The sequence below is a fragment of the Mauremys reevesii genome, linkage group 23 (genome assembly GCF_016161935.1).
Source record: "Mauremys reevesii isolate NIE-2019 linkage group 23, ASM1616193v1, whole genome shotgun sequence".
In the NCBI taxonomy this organism is placed as follows: Eukaryota; Metazoa; Chordata; order Testudines; family Geoemydidae; genus Mauremys; species Mauremys reevesii.
In genome coordinates, this window is record NC_052645.1 from 16,415,061 (window position 1) to 16,432,922 (window position 17,862).

At 45.5% G+C, this 17,862-nt stretch overlaps 1 protein-coding gene across 1 annotated transcript in view; it reads right to left on the minus strand.

Moving 5' to 3' along the window:
• The window catches only part of LOC120389074 (bone morphogenetic protein 8A-like), a 38,412-nt gene that overhangs the window by 9,664 nt on the left and 10,886 nt on the right, over positions 1-17,862 (minus strand). The window contains exon 2 of the mRNA XM_039511278.1: positions 74-266. Within this exon, the coding sequence (XP_039367212.1) occupies positions 74-266 (193 nt within the window). The remainder of the gene's footprint in view (positions 1-73; positions 267-17,862) is intronic.

Below are 17,862 nucleotides of genomic sequence, written 5' to 3' on the forward strand. Positions count from 1 at the left end.
TGTTTCTAGCTCTATATAAGAAAAAACATTTTTTCTGTTTCCAGCTCAGAGGCACCGATCGGTTTTGCTGCACCTGTTGGAATACTCCTTCATGATCTCATAGATGCTGATGTGAAGGGTTTTGTTGACATCACGAGTGAAACTTCGCAGCTTATAAATTCGGAACTCGGCAGCCGTTACAGATTCTCCAGTTGGAATCTGGGTCAGGTCAAATCGAAATTCCTTCCAGTACGGCTTCTGGTAGAAGATGTCTCTGTCGTGTTCAACTGGAAAATGAAGGATTGGGGAAAGTGAGGATACAAATGATACCCTGAACGTTTATCAAGCTTACCAGCAGACCATTGTTACACCCCATTGTGATGAGAAACACATGCCCCAAAGCAACTGGGTTTTAATAGGATCCTCTAGAATTAATTTACCTTGCATTCAGTGGCAAAAACCCTAATATCTTGCTTTTTCAGCATCCTGTATGAAATTGCTCATGAAGTGTTCCTGTTCTTAGGGCTCCGTGTCTATCACGGAGGTCATGGAAGTCATGGATTCCGTGACTTTCCATGAACCTCCATGACTTCTGCAGTGGCCAGTGCAGCTGGCCCTGGGGACCGTCCGAGCAGCGGTCCCTGAGGTGGCCAGAGCAGCCCCCCCAAGGCACACCCTCCCCGCAGTAATGGCCTCCCAGGGCGCGCCCCCCAGAGCAGCAGTCCCCAGGGTGGCTGGAGCAGTCGCTGCTCCAGCAGATCCCAGCAGCTGGTGCTTCTGGCCCTGGCCCCCCAGGACGCCCCCTCCCCCTGCAGCAGCAGCCACCCCAAGATTTAGTCACGGGTATTTTTAGTAAAAGTCATGGACAGGTCACGGGCTGTGAATTTTTGTTTAGTGCCCGTGACCTGGCCAGGACTTTTACTAAAAATACCCATGACTAAATCCTCGCCTTACTTATTGTCACAGTGACAATCACGTGCCAGTGTTTGCCCATTGGGGCAGGGACCATCTTTTTGTTCTGTGTCTGCACAGTGGGTCTTGGTAATACAAACAGGAGAAGATCAATAATGATGATAGATTGCAGGGCTAAGTTCAATGCTGCCAAATGTTTCTAGCCCTCTGGCTTGCAGAGAAAAGCTTGACAACATGACCCAAAGACTCAATAATCAGAAGGCAATTAAGGCGAACCCACCATTAAAAAGAAACTCATGATTCTGGGGGTCTGGACTCTCAATTTTTTAACATTTGGGGTTGTTGGGATTGTACAGTGGCTAAAGCACTGGCCTGAGACTCAGGAGCCCTGACTTCTACTCCCGGCTCTGCTGCTGGGTGAGTTTAGGCAAGTCGCTTTATTTATCTGTGCCTCAGTTTCCCTGTCTGTAAAGTGGGGAGAATGATACCAGCCTCTTTGGGAAAGTGCTTTGAGATCTAGGGATGAAAAGCACTACAGAAGATCTAGGGGTAAAAGTTCTATTTGGGGATTTTAAATGTAGCTAGGAGGAGGTAGTTCTGTCTATGTGGATCTCCCGTCTCTAGACCTGATACGTCTCTCTCTCCCCTCCCACTCTCCTTCCCCTGTCCTCCCCCCATTTCTGATTAAAGAAGTGCCCCTGCCTGTCAGTATCGGCCTGTAAAACTGCTGCACGCCATAGAGGCCTCAAAAGGTTTTGATTTTTTGCCTACATCATGCTGGGTGCCCCATCCCGGCTACCCCATCCAGGGAGCTGCACAACCGGTATTCTCAGGGAGCTGTTTCCACCCCTTCCTTCAAGGCCCCTTTCTTCTTTGCAGGTAAGGTCCCCAGACCCCTTTGCAGCCTGCTGGAGGCAGAACTAGACCCGTCAGTCCAGGCAGGATGGGCGGGGCCGTGCTCCTGAAGAACCTCCCCGTTTTTGTTCTACCTCCATAGCCTTTGGACAACTTTCCCAGACTTTCCCTGCTACGGAGCAGCAGCTGAACGCTAGCCAACCCCAGACCAGAGTGGGATGTTTGTTACGCCTGCTGTTCAGCTTCCTGGATCCTCAGCTTTCACTGAGCCGTTGTTTAGACTCTGGGGAGCTACAGAAACCTTTCTAGAAACCTCCTCCGCTGATCCTGGATGCCCCAAAGGCACAGAGAATCCGGCAGAAGGCATACGGCTCCCAGCTGGCAGGCAAGGGCACTAACATGTAGCCACTGTAATATCAGAGCTAACCAAGCACCCTTCCGCTATAGCTGATTTGCATGCTACAGTTCTGCTGGCCGCCTGCAACGAGTCAGAGAGGTGAGCAAGGCTGGATTTGTGTCAAGAATTCTCATTGATAGGCGACGTGGTCCAGCTGTCCTTGCTTTGTGGCCACATGCTAGCTCAGGTATCACTGCTTGCATGCCTCCCCCATGGCACTACTGCCTTGGAGGCACTGCCCACCCAGGCGGCACCATCAGGGAAATGGAGGCAGGAGTAGCCCTTAAGCCATGGGGACATTGGGACTGGGCTCCTTCCTCCCCACTCACTTCAAGTAGCACCAGTCTCCCTAACACAGCCCCCTTCCCCAAACACACCCTTTCCCCCCACCCCAGACCCATGCACATGGTGTTTCCCCTGGCCCTCCCAAATCTCCACTTTCTCCCCCTCAACCATAATATTTCTACTCATCCGTTTGTCCTCTTCAAACACAACTCCCCCAGACCCCAGCTCTTTACTGAGGCCATGAGCAAAAGATACTTTGTGTTGTTAAAAATCAATGTAATCTAATCCGGCACCACAAACTCAAAATACATGAGTCCTAACTGTCTGGCTTCACTATGGGGCAGAGTTAAGGTTCATAGATTATTAGGGTTGGAAGGGACCTCAGGAGATCATCTAGTCCAACCCCCTGCTCAAAGCAGGACCAATCCCCAAATGGCCCCCTCAAGGATCAAACTCACAACTCTAGGTTTAGCAGGCCAATGCTCAAACCACTGAGCTATCCCTCCCTTGCTTAACATTATCAGATTTCTGTTAATTTTAACCTGAACTCTGACTTCCTGGGTTTGTAATGCCTGTTCATGGAATAACTGCAACATCCCTGTAATGTTATTTACCCTCATGCTACTGACGTGTCTCCCAACCTTAACTCCATTTTAACATAGCATTTTGCCTGGTTACGTCTGAAAGATGTGCCTGTTTAAAAAGGCCAGACGGTCTCATGGCAGGAATTGTTTCCTAAAAGGGCTGTTACACTCTTGAGAGTCTAAGCTGTATTTAAAAGGTCAAATATTGCAAAGGTGGAAACACACACACAATTTGTTTAAAAAGTTCTCTTCAAATTAAGAGATTATTTAAAAGAAATTCTTATTAATTAAAAATTATTAGATTTGGGGACCATTCAAAAGGGAGTCTTAAAGCTCTTTCAGCCATTCTCCCTCCGACAGAATTTGAGTCCACAAACTATTTGCAACACATCTGCACCATCTGCTGGATACTACAGGAATGCAACTCTGAAATCCAGACTGAGGCTACGACATCACCACCAGATGTATGTATGGCTTGTAGCCAGTGAAATATGGATCACCTAAAGCCCTGGGATTTAGGCATACAAGCCAAATTGGCACATGGTCACTCTCTCTCTCTCTCTTTGATTTGTTCACTTTCCTGTATAAATAAAGCACCCTGGAAGAAAGAGGTTGAAGACACTAACTCTGGAACCTGCTGTTAGTGGGGCAGGGATAGCTCAGTGGTTTGAGCATTGACCTGTTAAATCCACGGTTGTGAGCTCAATCCTTGAGGGGGCCGTTTGGGGAACTGGGGTAAAAATCTGTCTGGGGATTAGTCCCCCTTTGAGCAGGGGGTTGGACTAGATACCTCCTGAGATCCCTTCCAACCTTGATATTCTATGAATGCCCTGCTGCAAAACTAAAACAATTGAATTGAATTCTTGCTCTTCTCCTCTCTGGACATCAAGCAGCAAAGTGCAGAGCAGCCAATCCTGAACTTGCTCCAGCAAGTTACAAAGATGTCAAAAGGACCCTAGTAAAACCACAGGGGGGGAGGGATAGCTCAGTGGTTTGAGTATTGGTGAGTTCAATCCTTGAGGGGGCCACTTAGGGATCTGGGGCAAAATCAGTACTTGGTCCTGCTAGTGAAGGCAGGGGGCTGGACTCCATGACCTTTCAGGGTCCCTTCCAGTTCTATGAGATAGACCTATCTCCATATATTAGATTATTCATCGATTAATGCATTCCACAGCCAGACAGGACCATTGTCATTATTCAGTCTGCCTCCCTGCATAACACAAGCCACAGAACTTCCCCCAAATAATTCCAATTTGAACTAGAGCATCCAATCCCAATTTCAAAATTGCCATGATGGCGAATCCACCACAATCCTTGGTCAGTTCCAATGATTAATTATTCTCACTGTTAAACATGTCCACCTTATTTCCAGTCTGAATGTGTCTAGCTCCAACGTCCAGGCACTGGATATTGTTATACCTTTTTCTGCTATATTAAAGAGCCCATCATCAAAATATTTGTTTCCCCTGTAAGTGCTTATAGACTGCAATCAAGCCACCCCTGAACCATCTCTTTGCGAAGCTAAATAGATTAAGCTCTTTGTGTTTGTCATTCTAATCCTTGAATCATTCTCGTGGCTCTTCTTTGGACCCTCTCCAATTTATCAAGACCCTTCTTGAACTGTGAACACCAGTAGAAATCCAGGAATCTCTAAAACAAGCAAGAACATCCCTTTAACAGGCCAGCAGTACCCTCCCTTCAAACCTGCCACAGGTCAACCTGGAATCAATGAGGTTATTGGTGAGTTTTTGTTAACTTTAGTTAATTAATTGGATCATTAAATTGTTGAATTAATAAGATTTGAGTCAGCCAGAGCCTGATCTCAGACTGAGGCTCTTAGTGCTGCTGTAATAAAATAATAAAAATAATGATAATCAAACATTGACCCATCTCCTGCTGTGAGCCCTGATAAACCTGGCAAAGAGCAAAAAGAAGAAATCCTGTTTAACCAAATGATTTGATTTTTCAATGGAAGGTCTTGCATAGGACTGAGAATGTGTGTGGGAACGTCTATACGTTTTTGAACCCAAGTTCTTTTGGGAGCACATATGGGAAGCCACATGGGAGTTGAAAGTGGCCTGTTTCCCAGCCAGTCAGCTGCACTTTCAGTTTAATACTCACATGAGAAATTCTATCAACGCTCAGCTGAGTGATTAGTGAGACACGATGGGTGAGGGAATATCTTTTATTGGACAACTTCTGTTCTACAGGTTACCTGCAGAAGAGTGCTCATCTCTCTCACCAACAGAAGTTGGTCCTATAAAAGATATTACCTCCCCTGCCTTGTGTCTCTAACAGCCTGGGACCAACACAGCTTCCCCACCACTGCATACAGCATCAAACTGATATGTTTTCATTTGCTTTTATTATTTCCACACAACAATTTGGAAAAAATCAAAGAAAAACCTGATCTGTTCATCCTTTTCTCCCCCAGCTGTATAACTTGTTTAGCACTGGTTGACATTTTCCCATTAAAAACTGCTTTTAGACAGAAAATTATGTTTTGGGCACAATGAACATTTTCACAGAAAGCATCTGCTTTCCATGGAAATGCAGCATTTTGTTGAAAAACCAAAGACTTCCTGGTGTTTGAGGAACAGTCAAAAGTTTCCACACACACACACAAATCTGATCAGCTCTAATCTTAGCATATATGCTATCTGATATAGAGATTCTCTTTTAATTGTGGGTTAGAAATACCATTGTCTGTAACAAAAGGCTAGAATTAAATGATTAAAAACCAAAAAAGTCCTATTTCTGAAATACAAGTAACTTCTTACACAAACCCAGTGTTAAAATAGTGAGCAGTTCTTGGAGTCAGCCAAAAAGGGGTATTAACATGAATTCTTTATAACAATCAAATAATACATTAAGCAAATTATTATTAAAACCAAAAACTATTAAACCCATCTAGTTGGCAGATTTCATTTTAAAATCTAGCTGGCATCCCAATATATTATTAATTTAGAAACCATTCTCACCTACACATCCACGCAGCCGTAAACAACTTAAAACACATCTCTCCAAGTCACTTCCAATTAACAAAACGTTTACATGAAAAGTTCTAGAGCCATAAATATTTATTCAGTTTCAGTAATGAATAAATATGGTTTAAGGATTAGATGGTTTTGAAAATTTTACCCTATGTGATCTAAGATCCTAAATCCCGTTTTCAAAAATGATTTAGGCACTTAGGATTCTAAAGTCTAGCAAAGTCAACATGCCTAAGAACATGCGGTCTTTACTCACTAAGCTGGTTTTGAAAATTTTATCCATAATCTTCATAACCGGCACTTGAACGCATGGTATCTCATTTCTACATTTGACATTGTTAACAGGGAATAGAAATATAACACAAGCAACTGAATACAGGTCTGTCGCATCTTACGCACATTTAACATGCGCAATTTCAGCTTTACGAGGTCGGCAAAAAAAAAAGAAAAACAACCATTTTAATACTGTACCTGTAGTGCGGGCGATTCCGCCCGCCATTCAACTCAATGTAATTTTGACTAGACGCGGTTTTCGCTTTACGCGCTAACTGCAGAACGGAACCCCCGCGTAAGATGAGACTCGCCTGTATTGACAAAATGTACAAGTGCTTATATATACAAATGCTAGAAGTCTAAATACGTAGATGGGTGGACTAGAGTTCCTGGCATCATGGCAGCTTGGTGGAATGAGGATATTCAATGGGTCATGGTCATACCAGGATACAAACTATATAGGAATGACAGAGCAGGTCGTGCGGGTGGGGAAGTGGCACTATATATGAAAGAAAGCATAGAGTCAAATAAAGTAAGCCTCTTAAATGAATCAAACTACCCTAGAATCTCTATGGATTTTAATTCCATGCTTGACCAATGAGACTGTAGCAGTAAGAATATACTAACCACCCCCAGACCAGGATGGTGATGGTGATTGTGAAATCCTCAGAGGGGTTAGAGAGGCTACAAAGGAAGAAAATGCAATAATAATGGGGGTTTTCAACTATCTCATCTCAAGAAAAGATGAGACATAAAATTTCTAGACACCATAAATAAGTGTCCTGGAACCCACAGGGGGAGAGGAAATTCTTAATTTAGTCCTAAGTGGAGCACAGGATCTGGTCCAAGAGGTGCATACAGCTGAACCACCAGGTAATAGAAACCATAATGTAATTACGTTTAACAACCTTGTAGAGGGGAAACATGCCTAAGAAACCCACCACAGTAGCATTTAACTTCAAAAAGGGAACTCCACAAAAATGAAGAAGTTAGTTACATGGAAATTAAAAGGAACAGTCACGAGGGTGAAATGCCTGCAAACTGCATGGTGACTATGTAAAAACACCATAATAGAGGCTCAAACTAAATGTATGCTCCAATTTAAAACCAAAAACAAAAACAACAGTAAGAGGACCAAAAAAAGGGCACCATGGCTAACCAGCAGAGTAATGGAGGCAGTTAGAGGCAAAAAGGCATCTTTTAAAAATTGGAAGTCAAATCCTAGTGAGAAAAATAGAAAGGGGCATAAACTCTGTCAATTCAAGTGTAAAAGTATAACCGGGCAGGGCAGGCCAAGAAAGAATCAAAAGACCAACTAGCTAAAGACGCAAAAACTAACAGCATTTTTTTTTAAAGTACATCAGAAGCAGGAAGCCTGCCAAACACCCACTGGGGCCACTCCACTACCGAGGTGCTAAAGGACCACTCAGGGAAGACAAGGCCATTGCAGGGAAGCTAAATGCAGTGAAGCCCAATGGAAAGAATTCAGATGATGAGGAGGAGATTCCCACAGCTGAATCAGTCTTTTTAGGTGACAGATCTCTATTGACACCTCAATCTGAGGCAATTCCTCAGGAGGTTTTGGAACAAATTGATAAATTAAACAGCAATATGTCACCCAAGAGTTCTGAAGGGACTCAAATACAAAATTGCAGAACTGTGGTATGTAACCTATCACTTAAATCAGCCTCTCCGTTAGATGACTGGAGGGTAGCTAATGTAGCACCAATTTTGGTCAGAAAGTCTTTGACAAGATCTCTTATCTAAGGCTCTTAAGCAAAGTAAGGAGTCATGGGATAAGAGGGAAGGTCCTCTCATGGCTCAATAACTGGTAAAAGATAGGAGGCAAAGTATAGGAATAAATAGTCAGTTTTCACAATGGAAAGAAATAGCAGGGTCCCCCAAGGGTCTGCACGGGGACCTGTGCTGTTCATCATATTCATAAATGATCTGGAAAAGTGGGTGAACAGTGAGGTGGCAAAACTTGCAGATGACACCAAATTACTGAAAATAGTTAAATCCAAAGCTGACTGTGAGGAGTTGCAACAAAATAGCAGATGAAATTCAATATGTAATACTAAGGGCAAAGTAATGCACATTGGAAAAAAAATATCCTTAACTATACACACAAAATGATGGGGTCTAAATTCACTGATACCACTCAAGGAAGAGATTGTAGTGTCATCACGGCTAGGTCTCTGAAAACATCTGTTCATTGTACAACAGTCAAAAAAGTGAACAGAGTGTTAAGAACCATTAGAAAAGGGACAGATAATAAAACAGACGATATCACAACATGACTATATAAATCCCTGGTACGCCCACACCTTGAATACCACTGTTGCCCCCTCTCAAAAAAGATCTATTACAATTGGAAAAGGTACAGCGAAGGGTCTGAAACAGCTTCCATATGAGGAGAGATTAAAAAGACTGGGACTGTTCAGCTTAGATAAGAAACGACTAAGGGGGGATATGATAGAGGTCTATGAAATCCTGAATGGTGTGGAGAAAGTGAAAAAGGAAGTATTATTTACCCCTTTGCGTAAGAACTAGGGGTCGCCCAATGAAATTAATAGGCAGCAGGTTTAAAACAAACATAAAGAGATACTACTTCATACAACGCACAGTCAACCTGTGGAACTCATTGCCAGGGGATGTTGTGAAGGCCAAAAGTATAACTGGATTCCAAAAATGAATTAGGTAAGTTCCCGGAGGGTCGTTTCATTGATGACTGTTAGCCACGAAAGTCAGGGACACAACCCCATGCTCTGGGTGTCCCTAAATCTCCAATTGCCAGAAGCTGGGACTGGATGACAGGGGAAGGATCACTAAATAATTGCCCTGTTATGTTCATTCCCGCTGAAGCATCTGGCACTGGCCACTGTCGGAAGACAGGATACTGGGCTAGATGGACCATTGGTCTGACCCAGTATGGCCCTTCTTATGTTCTTAATATAAAACAGTGGGAAAATCTGCTAAGAGAATGTCCAAAGAATGTTTATATAAGGGGCGTGAACAGCAAAATGCACTTCTCCAAAACGAAACACCAAGATTTTAATTATCCATCCATGTGTCTTTAAAAAATCTTCCCTCCAGCTACTGGGCTCACCACAAGCTACATTTTATAAAAAGCATCAGGCAAGGGCAGCCTGGGGCGGATGCGGAGAGCACTTCCTGTTCTCGTGGTGTGGGCCTGGCACCGAGGGACGGGCAGCTGTGCTGGGGAAGGATGTTACAGAATACATTTGGTGAGGAGAAACCTGCATTTTGATCTCGCCATACAAAAAAAACAAAACAAAAAAAAATTACCACCGTGCGAACATCTGCACACTCGCTCCAAAGCCACCGGATTAATTTTAATTTTTTTTAAACCCATCCATATCCATGGCAAGTCGAGTCACGACTTGTCAAGAAGGCGTTCTGCAGACAACGTGCACTGGGAGGTCTCATAAAGCTGTTCTGAAACTTAACCTACCCCCCCCCCCCAATTAACAGGGAATGTTCTACTAGGACTGAATGCTCCATTTATAACAGCAGAGGGAGCATCATAACGAAACGAACAAAGGCCTTTGATTTTGGTCCAGATGGCTTGCAGGGATCCATTTCTTTCCACTGACCAAGCATCCATGCTGAAAACATAGCCCTGAAAGCACTCTCACTGGCTCTGCCAAAGTGTATTAAGGTCTGGTAGGTCTTTATTATGATGTGCTATTATATGATGCATCAATGTTCAGCTGTAGCAGTTCTCGGATTTCCAGCTGCTCAAATCACGCTGGGATTAAAGTTAGGGAAGGAAGAAGCAAGATGATACTCAGAATGATATGACTATAGTGTCCAATATTTAATGACCAGCCAAGCCTTATAGCTAAACGGTGCATACCTTTGAAAAGCTGAAGTTCTCCGTTTTTCCATTGGAATACAGTATTTGACAATTCACAAGATACTGGACTTTATCTAAGTCACTGACTCCTCCGCTTAGCGATGCTTTTTTGGCAGAGAACAAGGATGGAGTATTGCAAGTCCTGGATCTCAGATCAATGTCGTTTTCCTGCCCTGAGTTTATACCAAAATTTCTCCTAGGTGAAGACTTGAATTCCATTACTCTGAAGAAATTGATACATAAGAAATCTGCCATGTGCTAGGTGGAGACAAGAGCTAGAATACACAAAATGAGACAGAAACCAACATGTATACATACACAGAGTACATAGAAATCAATGAGAGATCTGATCATCTGATTGAATTTCTATCGAGAAAGTTACGTTGGACAGCAGCAAGATTTCTATCTTTCCTCCTTTCAGCTGCAGTTATTTATGGATACAGTGCCATGGAATACTGTTCCTTTCCTAGTTCTACAATACAGAAACAACAGACAAGAGATACAGGAACAGCATCAGCATCTTGCTAATAAAATCCATACTAACTACTTAGAAAACTATAAACAACTGCAATTAGAGGTTTTCCCAGAATACTTGAAATTTGTCATCTATTTGATGTATAAACATGCATTCAGGGAAGGGCAATAGGAATTCTTGTGGCAAAAATCAAGGAGGTCTGTGCGGTAACATCACAAGGAGATGCTAAATGTGAAAATTCTGGGTGTTTTTCAGTGCTGTAATTATTCCAGAGTTGGTTTTGTTTAGTGCATTTCAGTGGATCGGATGAGTTCTAAAGCAGAAGGCTCAGGGTGGCCGACAAATCTAGGAACATTCAGCATCATTGGAGAAGTTCTCTCAGTTGCAGTTGATGTGCTATCACACATAGTGGGGCACAAAGCTGTGGAAACAGTCTTCCGGGACCAGGCTTGCGAAGACCATTGTCCCTGCCTTAGTTCATGCAGAAGAAGAGCTCTGTGTAAGCACGAAAACTCGTCTCTCTCACCAGCAGAAGTTGGTCCAGTAAAAGATATTCCCTCCGCCACCTTGTTCCTCTTAGTTCCTCCAGGGCATAAGCAATAGAAGGACATTATGAAGGTGCCTAGGCAGTCATGGGGCACGTCCTGACCTGGAAACATCATCTATACACAGCCAGCTGCATAGGTTATTCCTACTTTAGTCGATTGCATTTGGGGCTTGCGTGGAGACGTATGCTGACCCCGAAATCAGAGTGTACCCGTTTGAGGGGTGGTTATAGAGATCACTCCACACTTTTCAGAATGCGTCTTGTGTCAGAGGCTCAACTCTCTTGCTGATTTCTGTCTGCGTGTGTGAGAGTGTTTGTGGGTGTGTGGGTGGGAGCTCGGAGATTTTCAAATCCCCTGGGAACTGGCGATCCAAATCTTTTAGGCTTCATTAAAAAAAAAAATCTCAGTCCGAATCTATGTCTGTCTGTCAGTGTGCATATAAATGTGTGTGTAAGCACCATGGGCTTATTAATTTTAAAGGACTGATGCAGTGATGTGTCTGCTAGGGTGAATCGGGAATAGGGCTGTTTTTGTTAAATGGATGTCAAGCAACATTTTCCTGAATAGTTAAAGCTCCGTGGTTCAAAATTCTGCTTGGCTCCTTCCGTCACTGGCTTCATCATTACATAATCACCAAAATTTAATCCCTCTGCCCAACTGCCACTCGTCACCCTGAGTGAAATAGGACAGAACAGCTGCCTCTGTACAGCACCTAGCACAAGGGAGCCCTAGTCAAGGACCAGGATCCCCAAAGTGCTACAGTGACACACACAAATAATGACGACATGGTTCAGTCTTCCCCCTTCTTAGGAGAGTTTTAAACCTCATCTCACCTCTTTTCCTCTCCTTGTTCTGTCTCTTGTTCTTGTCTGTCTCCCCCCTCCGACTGAAATCTAATGAAGGGGTTCCCATTAAAGAAGGACAGCCGACCTCCCCTGTGTTGCTTTCATCGGGCGTCCTCCTGCCCAAGAACAGGCCCTCAATGAGCACGTGCTCACTCATGGAGAGGTGCAATTAACACAGACGGTCTCTAGGTGCCTTTTATATTTATTTGCTGTAAAACTTAAAATAACGCTCCAAAAGACCATGATTGGTTCCTCCCGGGCGGGAATCTGTAACGAGAATACTTTGCAAGCTGCTTTCATGCCGTGCGTGGAAAACTAAACAACTTGCTAATTACCCACATGTGTTGGGTGCATGTTTGCTGCATATAGGCGTATGGGAATCCCTATACGCATAATCATCTAATTACAGCAGTTCTGAAAGACACTGATTCACTTAAGAGGTCTCCTTAGAGCTTATGATAAAAATCTCAAGCTTTGACATTTATTTATTTGGTGTAGGCAACCCACTCAAGCCAAGCCACAGCATTCTTATCAACAATGTTCAAGGCACGAAGACCTCCAGGAAGTTGAGTCATTTTGCAGTCCTCAACAATACGCACCATGGTTTGCGGCTGTCCACAATGACAAAGGGGACTGTCTCTAAAACGCCACTGAAATTCCGCTGTAGCACAAATTCCATGTCCGGTATGAAACTGGTCCAGAAGGCTCCATTGTCTTCGCGGTCAGTCAAACCCAGGTTGATGTTGAGTGGGGTCCAAGACAAGATTTGTCACTTTCTCTGCAGACTATGAAGCTCACCAAATCTCCTCTTCCGTAAATCCCTCACCTGGTAAAACTTATCCACAACAGGCGATGTGAGGGCAGACAAGGGCAGCTTTGACATTAATTGGTCAGTCAAGTCTTATCAGGGTCATAGCGTTCATCCTTTTGAAAGGATTTGAGGTATTTGAGACATGTACTGGCTCATATTTTATAGGGGTCGAACCAAAGAAAGATTTTGAAATCATCAGGTATAGAAAGAAAAACAATGAGGCTGTAGGACCAATCTTAGAGAAGGGATACTAGTGAGAGGATTCCTAATGGCAGATCTTTTTAACCCTTTTCTTCAGTCTCTGGTAGAAGAAAAAGGCAACAGTGATAAGTTTGGAAGTTGATATAGAAGTTACTTTAATAAGCGGAACCTGTCTCAGTGAACTGTGCCTGATGATTTTCTTCTAAGTACTCTGAAAGAAGTAGTGGGAGAAAATACTACTAGTCAGAATTTCCAGTCAATAACGAAGGACAAGGGACGCGTCAGAGGGCTGGAGAACGTAGACCTAGTCATCAAAAGGAGGCCAAAAGTTAATCTTGGAAACTATGGGCCCATTATCCTAGTAGGGCACATGCGATAGTAATTGATCTGTGCATTGAAATGAAAACTTGGTGAACAGCAGCATGGGTTTGAGAGACAGATCAGGCAAATATTGTTATGTTCTTCACTAAGTTACAAATTGTGTGTCTCAGGGAAATGGACACAAGGCAGGGGATCTAGATTTTTGTAAAGCCTTTGATGAGGTCACCCAAGAGAGTTGAAAAATTGACAAATTATCAGTTTTAATTAAATCCTAGCGTAGCAAGGAACCTGGCAATGGGAAGAGAGACACTGACATTGAGTTTACACGAATACGAACAGCCATTCCGGGTATGGTCTAGTCCAGAGGTTCTCAAACTGCGGTCTGGGGACCACTAGTGGTCCATGAGCTCCATTCAGGTGGTCCACAGATAGTTCCCTCTAAGGTGCGCACCTGGGTGGCGGCACACAAGAGAATTAAGGGCCACCCACCTAATTAGTGGAGCCATGCAGACTGGCTCCACTAATTAGGTGCCTGGACCTGGGAGAAGATGCACATGTAAGGTGAGGTGGTGGCCTTGGGGGGAATAGAGGGTAAATGGGAGGGGGCAGTGGGATGAGAAGGGGTGGGGTGAATTTGGCACGTGCAGGGCTGCAGCGGCCAGAGAAAGAGGCGACTTTCCACAGCTCCAGGGCTGCAGCTGCCAGGGAGAATGGGCCCTTCTTCCCAGCCCCAGCTCGGGGGCTGCCGTGGTGGGGGAGAGTGGGAGAGACCCCCCCTCCTTCCCAGCCCCAGCTCGGGGGCTGCCATGGTGGGGGAGAGAGGGAGAGACCCCCCCTCCTTCCCAGCCCCAGCTCGGGGGCTGCCGTGGTGGGGGAGAGAGGGAGAGACCCCCCCTCCTTCCCAGCCCCAGCTCGGGGGCTGCCGTGGTGGGGGAGAGAGGGAGAGACCCTCCTTCCCAGCCCCAGCTCGGGGCTGCCATGGTGGGGAGAGGGAGAGACCCCTCTCCTTCCCAGCCCCAGCTCGGGGCTGCCGTGGTGAGGAGAGGGAGAGACCCCCTCCTTCCCAGCCCCAGCTCAGGGGCCGTGGTGGGAGAGGAGAGACCCCCTCTCCTTCCCAGCCCCAGCTCGGGGGCTGCCGTGGTGAGGGAGAGAGGGAGAGACCCCCCCCTCCTTCCCAGCCCCAGCTCAGGGGCTGCCGTGGTGGGGGAGAGAGGGAGAGACCCCCCCCTCCTTCCCAGCCCCAGCTCAGGGGCTGCCGTGGTGGGGGAGAGATGGAGAGACCCCCCCTCCTTCCCAGCCCCAGCTCTGGGGCTGCCGTGGTGGGGGAGAGAGGGAGAGACCCCCCCCTCCTTCCCAGCCCCAGCTTGGGGGCTGCCGTGGTGGGGGAGAGAGGGAGAGACCCCCCCCTCCATCCCAGCCCCAGCTCAGGGGCTGCCGTGGTGGGGGAGAGAGGGAGAGACCCCCCCCTCCATCCCAGCCCCAGCTCAGGGGCTGCCACAGCAGAGGAGAGAGGGCACATCCATCACATTAGAAAGCTAAGACTACTGATATTAAAATATGAGTTGTGTGCTTTTATTTGTAGAACAAAAAACGTTACTTATTACTATCTTTTTATATATAGTGCTTTTATCCAAAGCGCTTTACAATAGTTAGTTAATGGTACAAACAACATTTGGAAAGATCATTACGTGGTCCGCCGAGACCCTCAGCAATTTTCAAGAGGTCTGTGGAAAAAAAAAGTTTGAGAACCACTGGTCTAGTCAGTAGAGTTAGAGTCCCAGAGTCAAGACTCCTGGGTTCAGAGTCCCCTACAGAATCTCTCCTTGAGACCTTGCCAAGTCATTTAACCTCTTTCCCAGTTGACTCATCTGGAAATTGTGTATAATACCTCCCCCTCCCTGTATAATACCTCCCCTCCCCCTCCCGGGAGTGTTCCAAGCCTTTAAATAATGTTTGTAAAAATACATCAAGATCCTTGAATGGGAGATCTTTAAAATGATAAGTCCAAATCTTTACAATTATTGATTGGGTGGGAATGGCTGGCTTAGCTACGCATCAGGCTGAAAATCCACAGACTCCCAGGAACCATGGGTTTGCTTTGCCCAGACTAACACGGCTGCATTTCTTTTTGGAGGTAAACTGCAAAAATAGCTGGGTTGTTTTGAGGTTTCTTTATTGCATGGCTGGATAAACATTTCAAGTCAGACGTCCCGTGTGTTCAGTGTGGACATTAACGATCCTGTGGCCATCTTCAGAACGCAAGGGGGTTTACCCTCACGTCCTTGGTCAAAAATGTCCTCTCCCTTTACCGTGCTGCATTATGCTATACAGTAGTTGATGCTTCCCTGTAACACGGGTCAAAGATCGGGCCCGATCCTGCAGCCACCTACTACTGGGTGTAGTGTTTACTACTCAGAGTGGTACCATTGAGGTCAGTGGCCAGTGCTCACATTTGTATCACTACATCTGGTAACAGAGGGTCTGTAGGATTTGGGTAATAGTCTTTGGGGATGACAGGTACCCTACACATGGAAAATAGAAGATTGTTAAGTAGAGGGAGAGGTAGCACTTGTGAAATCAGATAGCGGCTGGCTTTATAGGTGCCTTTAGTAAAACCACATCTAGGCTCTCTTTCCGGTTCTAGAGGCCTCCCCAGAGAAGGGGCCTGAATCATTCAGAGTTCAAGCCACACACACATATTAGTAAGGACCTATCTGAAGTGTCTAACTAGTCCTTTAAGCCGTTTGGCCATTTGCTTTTACACACCTCGTGAGCAAACTGCTTGAGAAACACGAACGACCCCCAGCAGAAAGAGCTCCGGTGGTTGTTCTGTGCCACACCTTAACTGGTAAGAAAGAAGAAGGAAATGAAAGAAGACACCGATAGTGACCCTGTTCAAACATCCCGGCAGGGTACGTCTACACTGCAGTCAGGGGCTATGATTCCGCTCGTGTAGGCATGCCTGCACTAGTTTTCACGTAGCCGGCTCAGGTTCTGGAGCAGGGACGCCACGGCGGTGGGGGCCAGCTGTCTGAGTCACAGGCAGGCTTGGACAGAGGTTGGGAGACCAAACAGCGTGTGACAGGTGAGACTCATACTACTTAATGTGCCACTTGGAGGTGTTCGGGGAGCAAATGTGGTATCAGAACCTATATACCCAATAGGCCAGAGGGGTATTGAGACTCTCTCTCCTCTCGTGCTGGACTGAACCCTTTACCAAGTGATCCCAGCCAAGCACCGGGCCAGCACCACTTTCCTACCATCTCAGCACCTCTGAGTAAAGGCTGAGCTTGTGCGCCGACCGAGGCGTTTAGTCTCTGGCAGGCCTGTTTTACAGCAAGTAGAGCGGCAGCTTCCCTAGGGATCAAAATCCTTCTGCTCCTTTAGATCCCCTCCTCCCACCACCCACCCACACTTTTAGTTTTCAGGCTCACTCTGATTTTTAAAAGTTAATAGGTTAAAAGGGGGGGGGGGAAACAAACAAACAAGACTGCCAGACTTGCTTAATTGAGCTTTCAAAGGTGCCTTTCATTTGTCACGCGCTCAGTTATTTTAATTCGGGGAAGGGCAGACAGAGAGAGACCCTGGGGGAACGAAGTGAAGTTCAGTGTGAGAAAGCCAGGCTGCCGTTTTTCTCAAGCAGCTGCAGGCCCGAGGAAGGGTTGAAATTGCCCCTCTGGTCTTGTATCTAATAAAACCACTTTCTGAAGGAGCCTCTCCCCAGAGTGGAGCAAAGCTCCAGATGTGCTATCGGCCTCTCTGTGTTTCTCTAACCCCAGCACCTTACAGAGGGTAGAGCTGGGATCCTGCAATCTCTACCGGCTCTTCCAGGCCGCCTTCATAGCATTCTCGCAGAATTCCAGGCTCTCTCTTTTCAGTCCTTTCAACCCTCTTCCCAGCCAGAAATCTCTGCAGTGCTGAAGAGCAGGTTTTCAAGTCTCCACTGTTTGCAAGGTATTTTTAGGCACTTTTTTTTAATTGTCAAACTTTTTGTGTGCGCCATTTCTATAAACTACACAGCAGTTGTAATTACTAGTCCTGGCTGCCTCCAAATGGCCATTTCAGACCCTAAATTAGAAGGAGATGCCAGCATCTTCAACCACATCAAGTATTCGGAGTCTTAAAATATATTTAAATGAGATGCAAGAAGGATGCTACCCTTCAGCTGAAACCAGGAAAAAATAAACTACAGAAGCTTTCCAAAGGGGAAAAAGGGATTTAGAAGTACTCCCAAGCACTGCAAAATGTGGCAGATAAGGAGCTGTGCTTGGCTTCTCATTTCCTAAACAATTCCTGGCTCCTTCTGCAGCAAACTTAGAAGCAAAAGGCCGCGGAATCACTCCAATGCAGCCACCTATTCATTCACAAGCGGTTCCGAAATTCTGTTGCATTTGATCATAAAGCCGGCTTGCTTGGGTCCCTTCATTTCCAAGACACGTATGTTACTGCAATTCCTTTGTGAAGTTTGAAAGTATGTTTCAGTGGAATCTGGCTAATATTTCC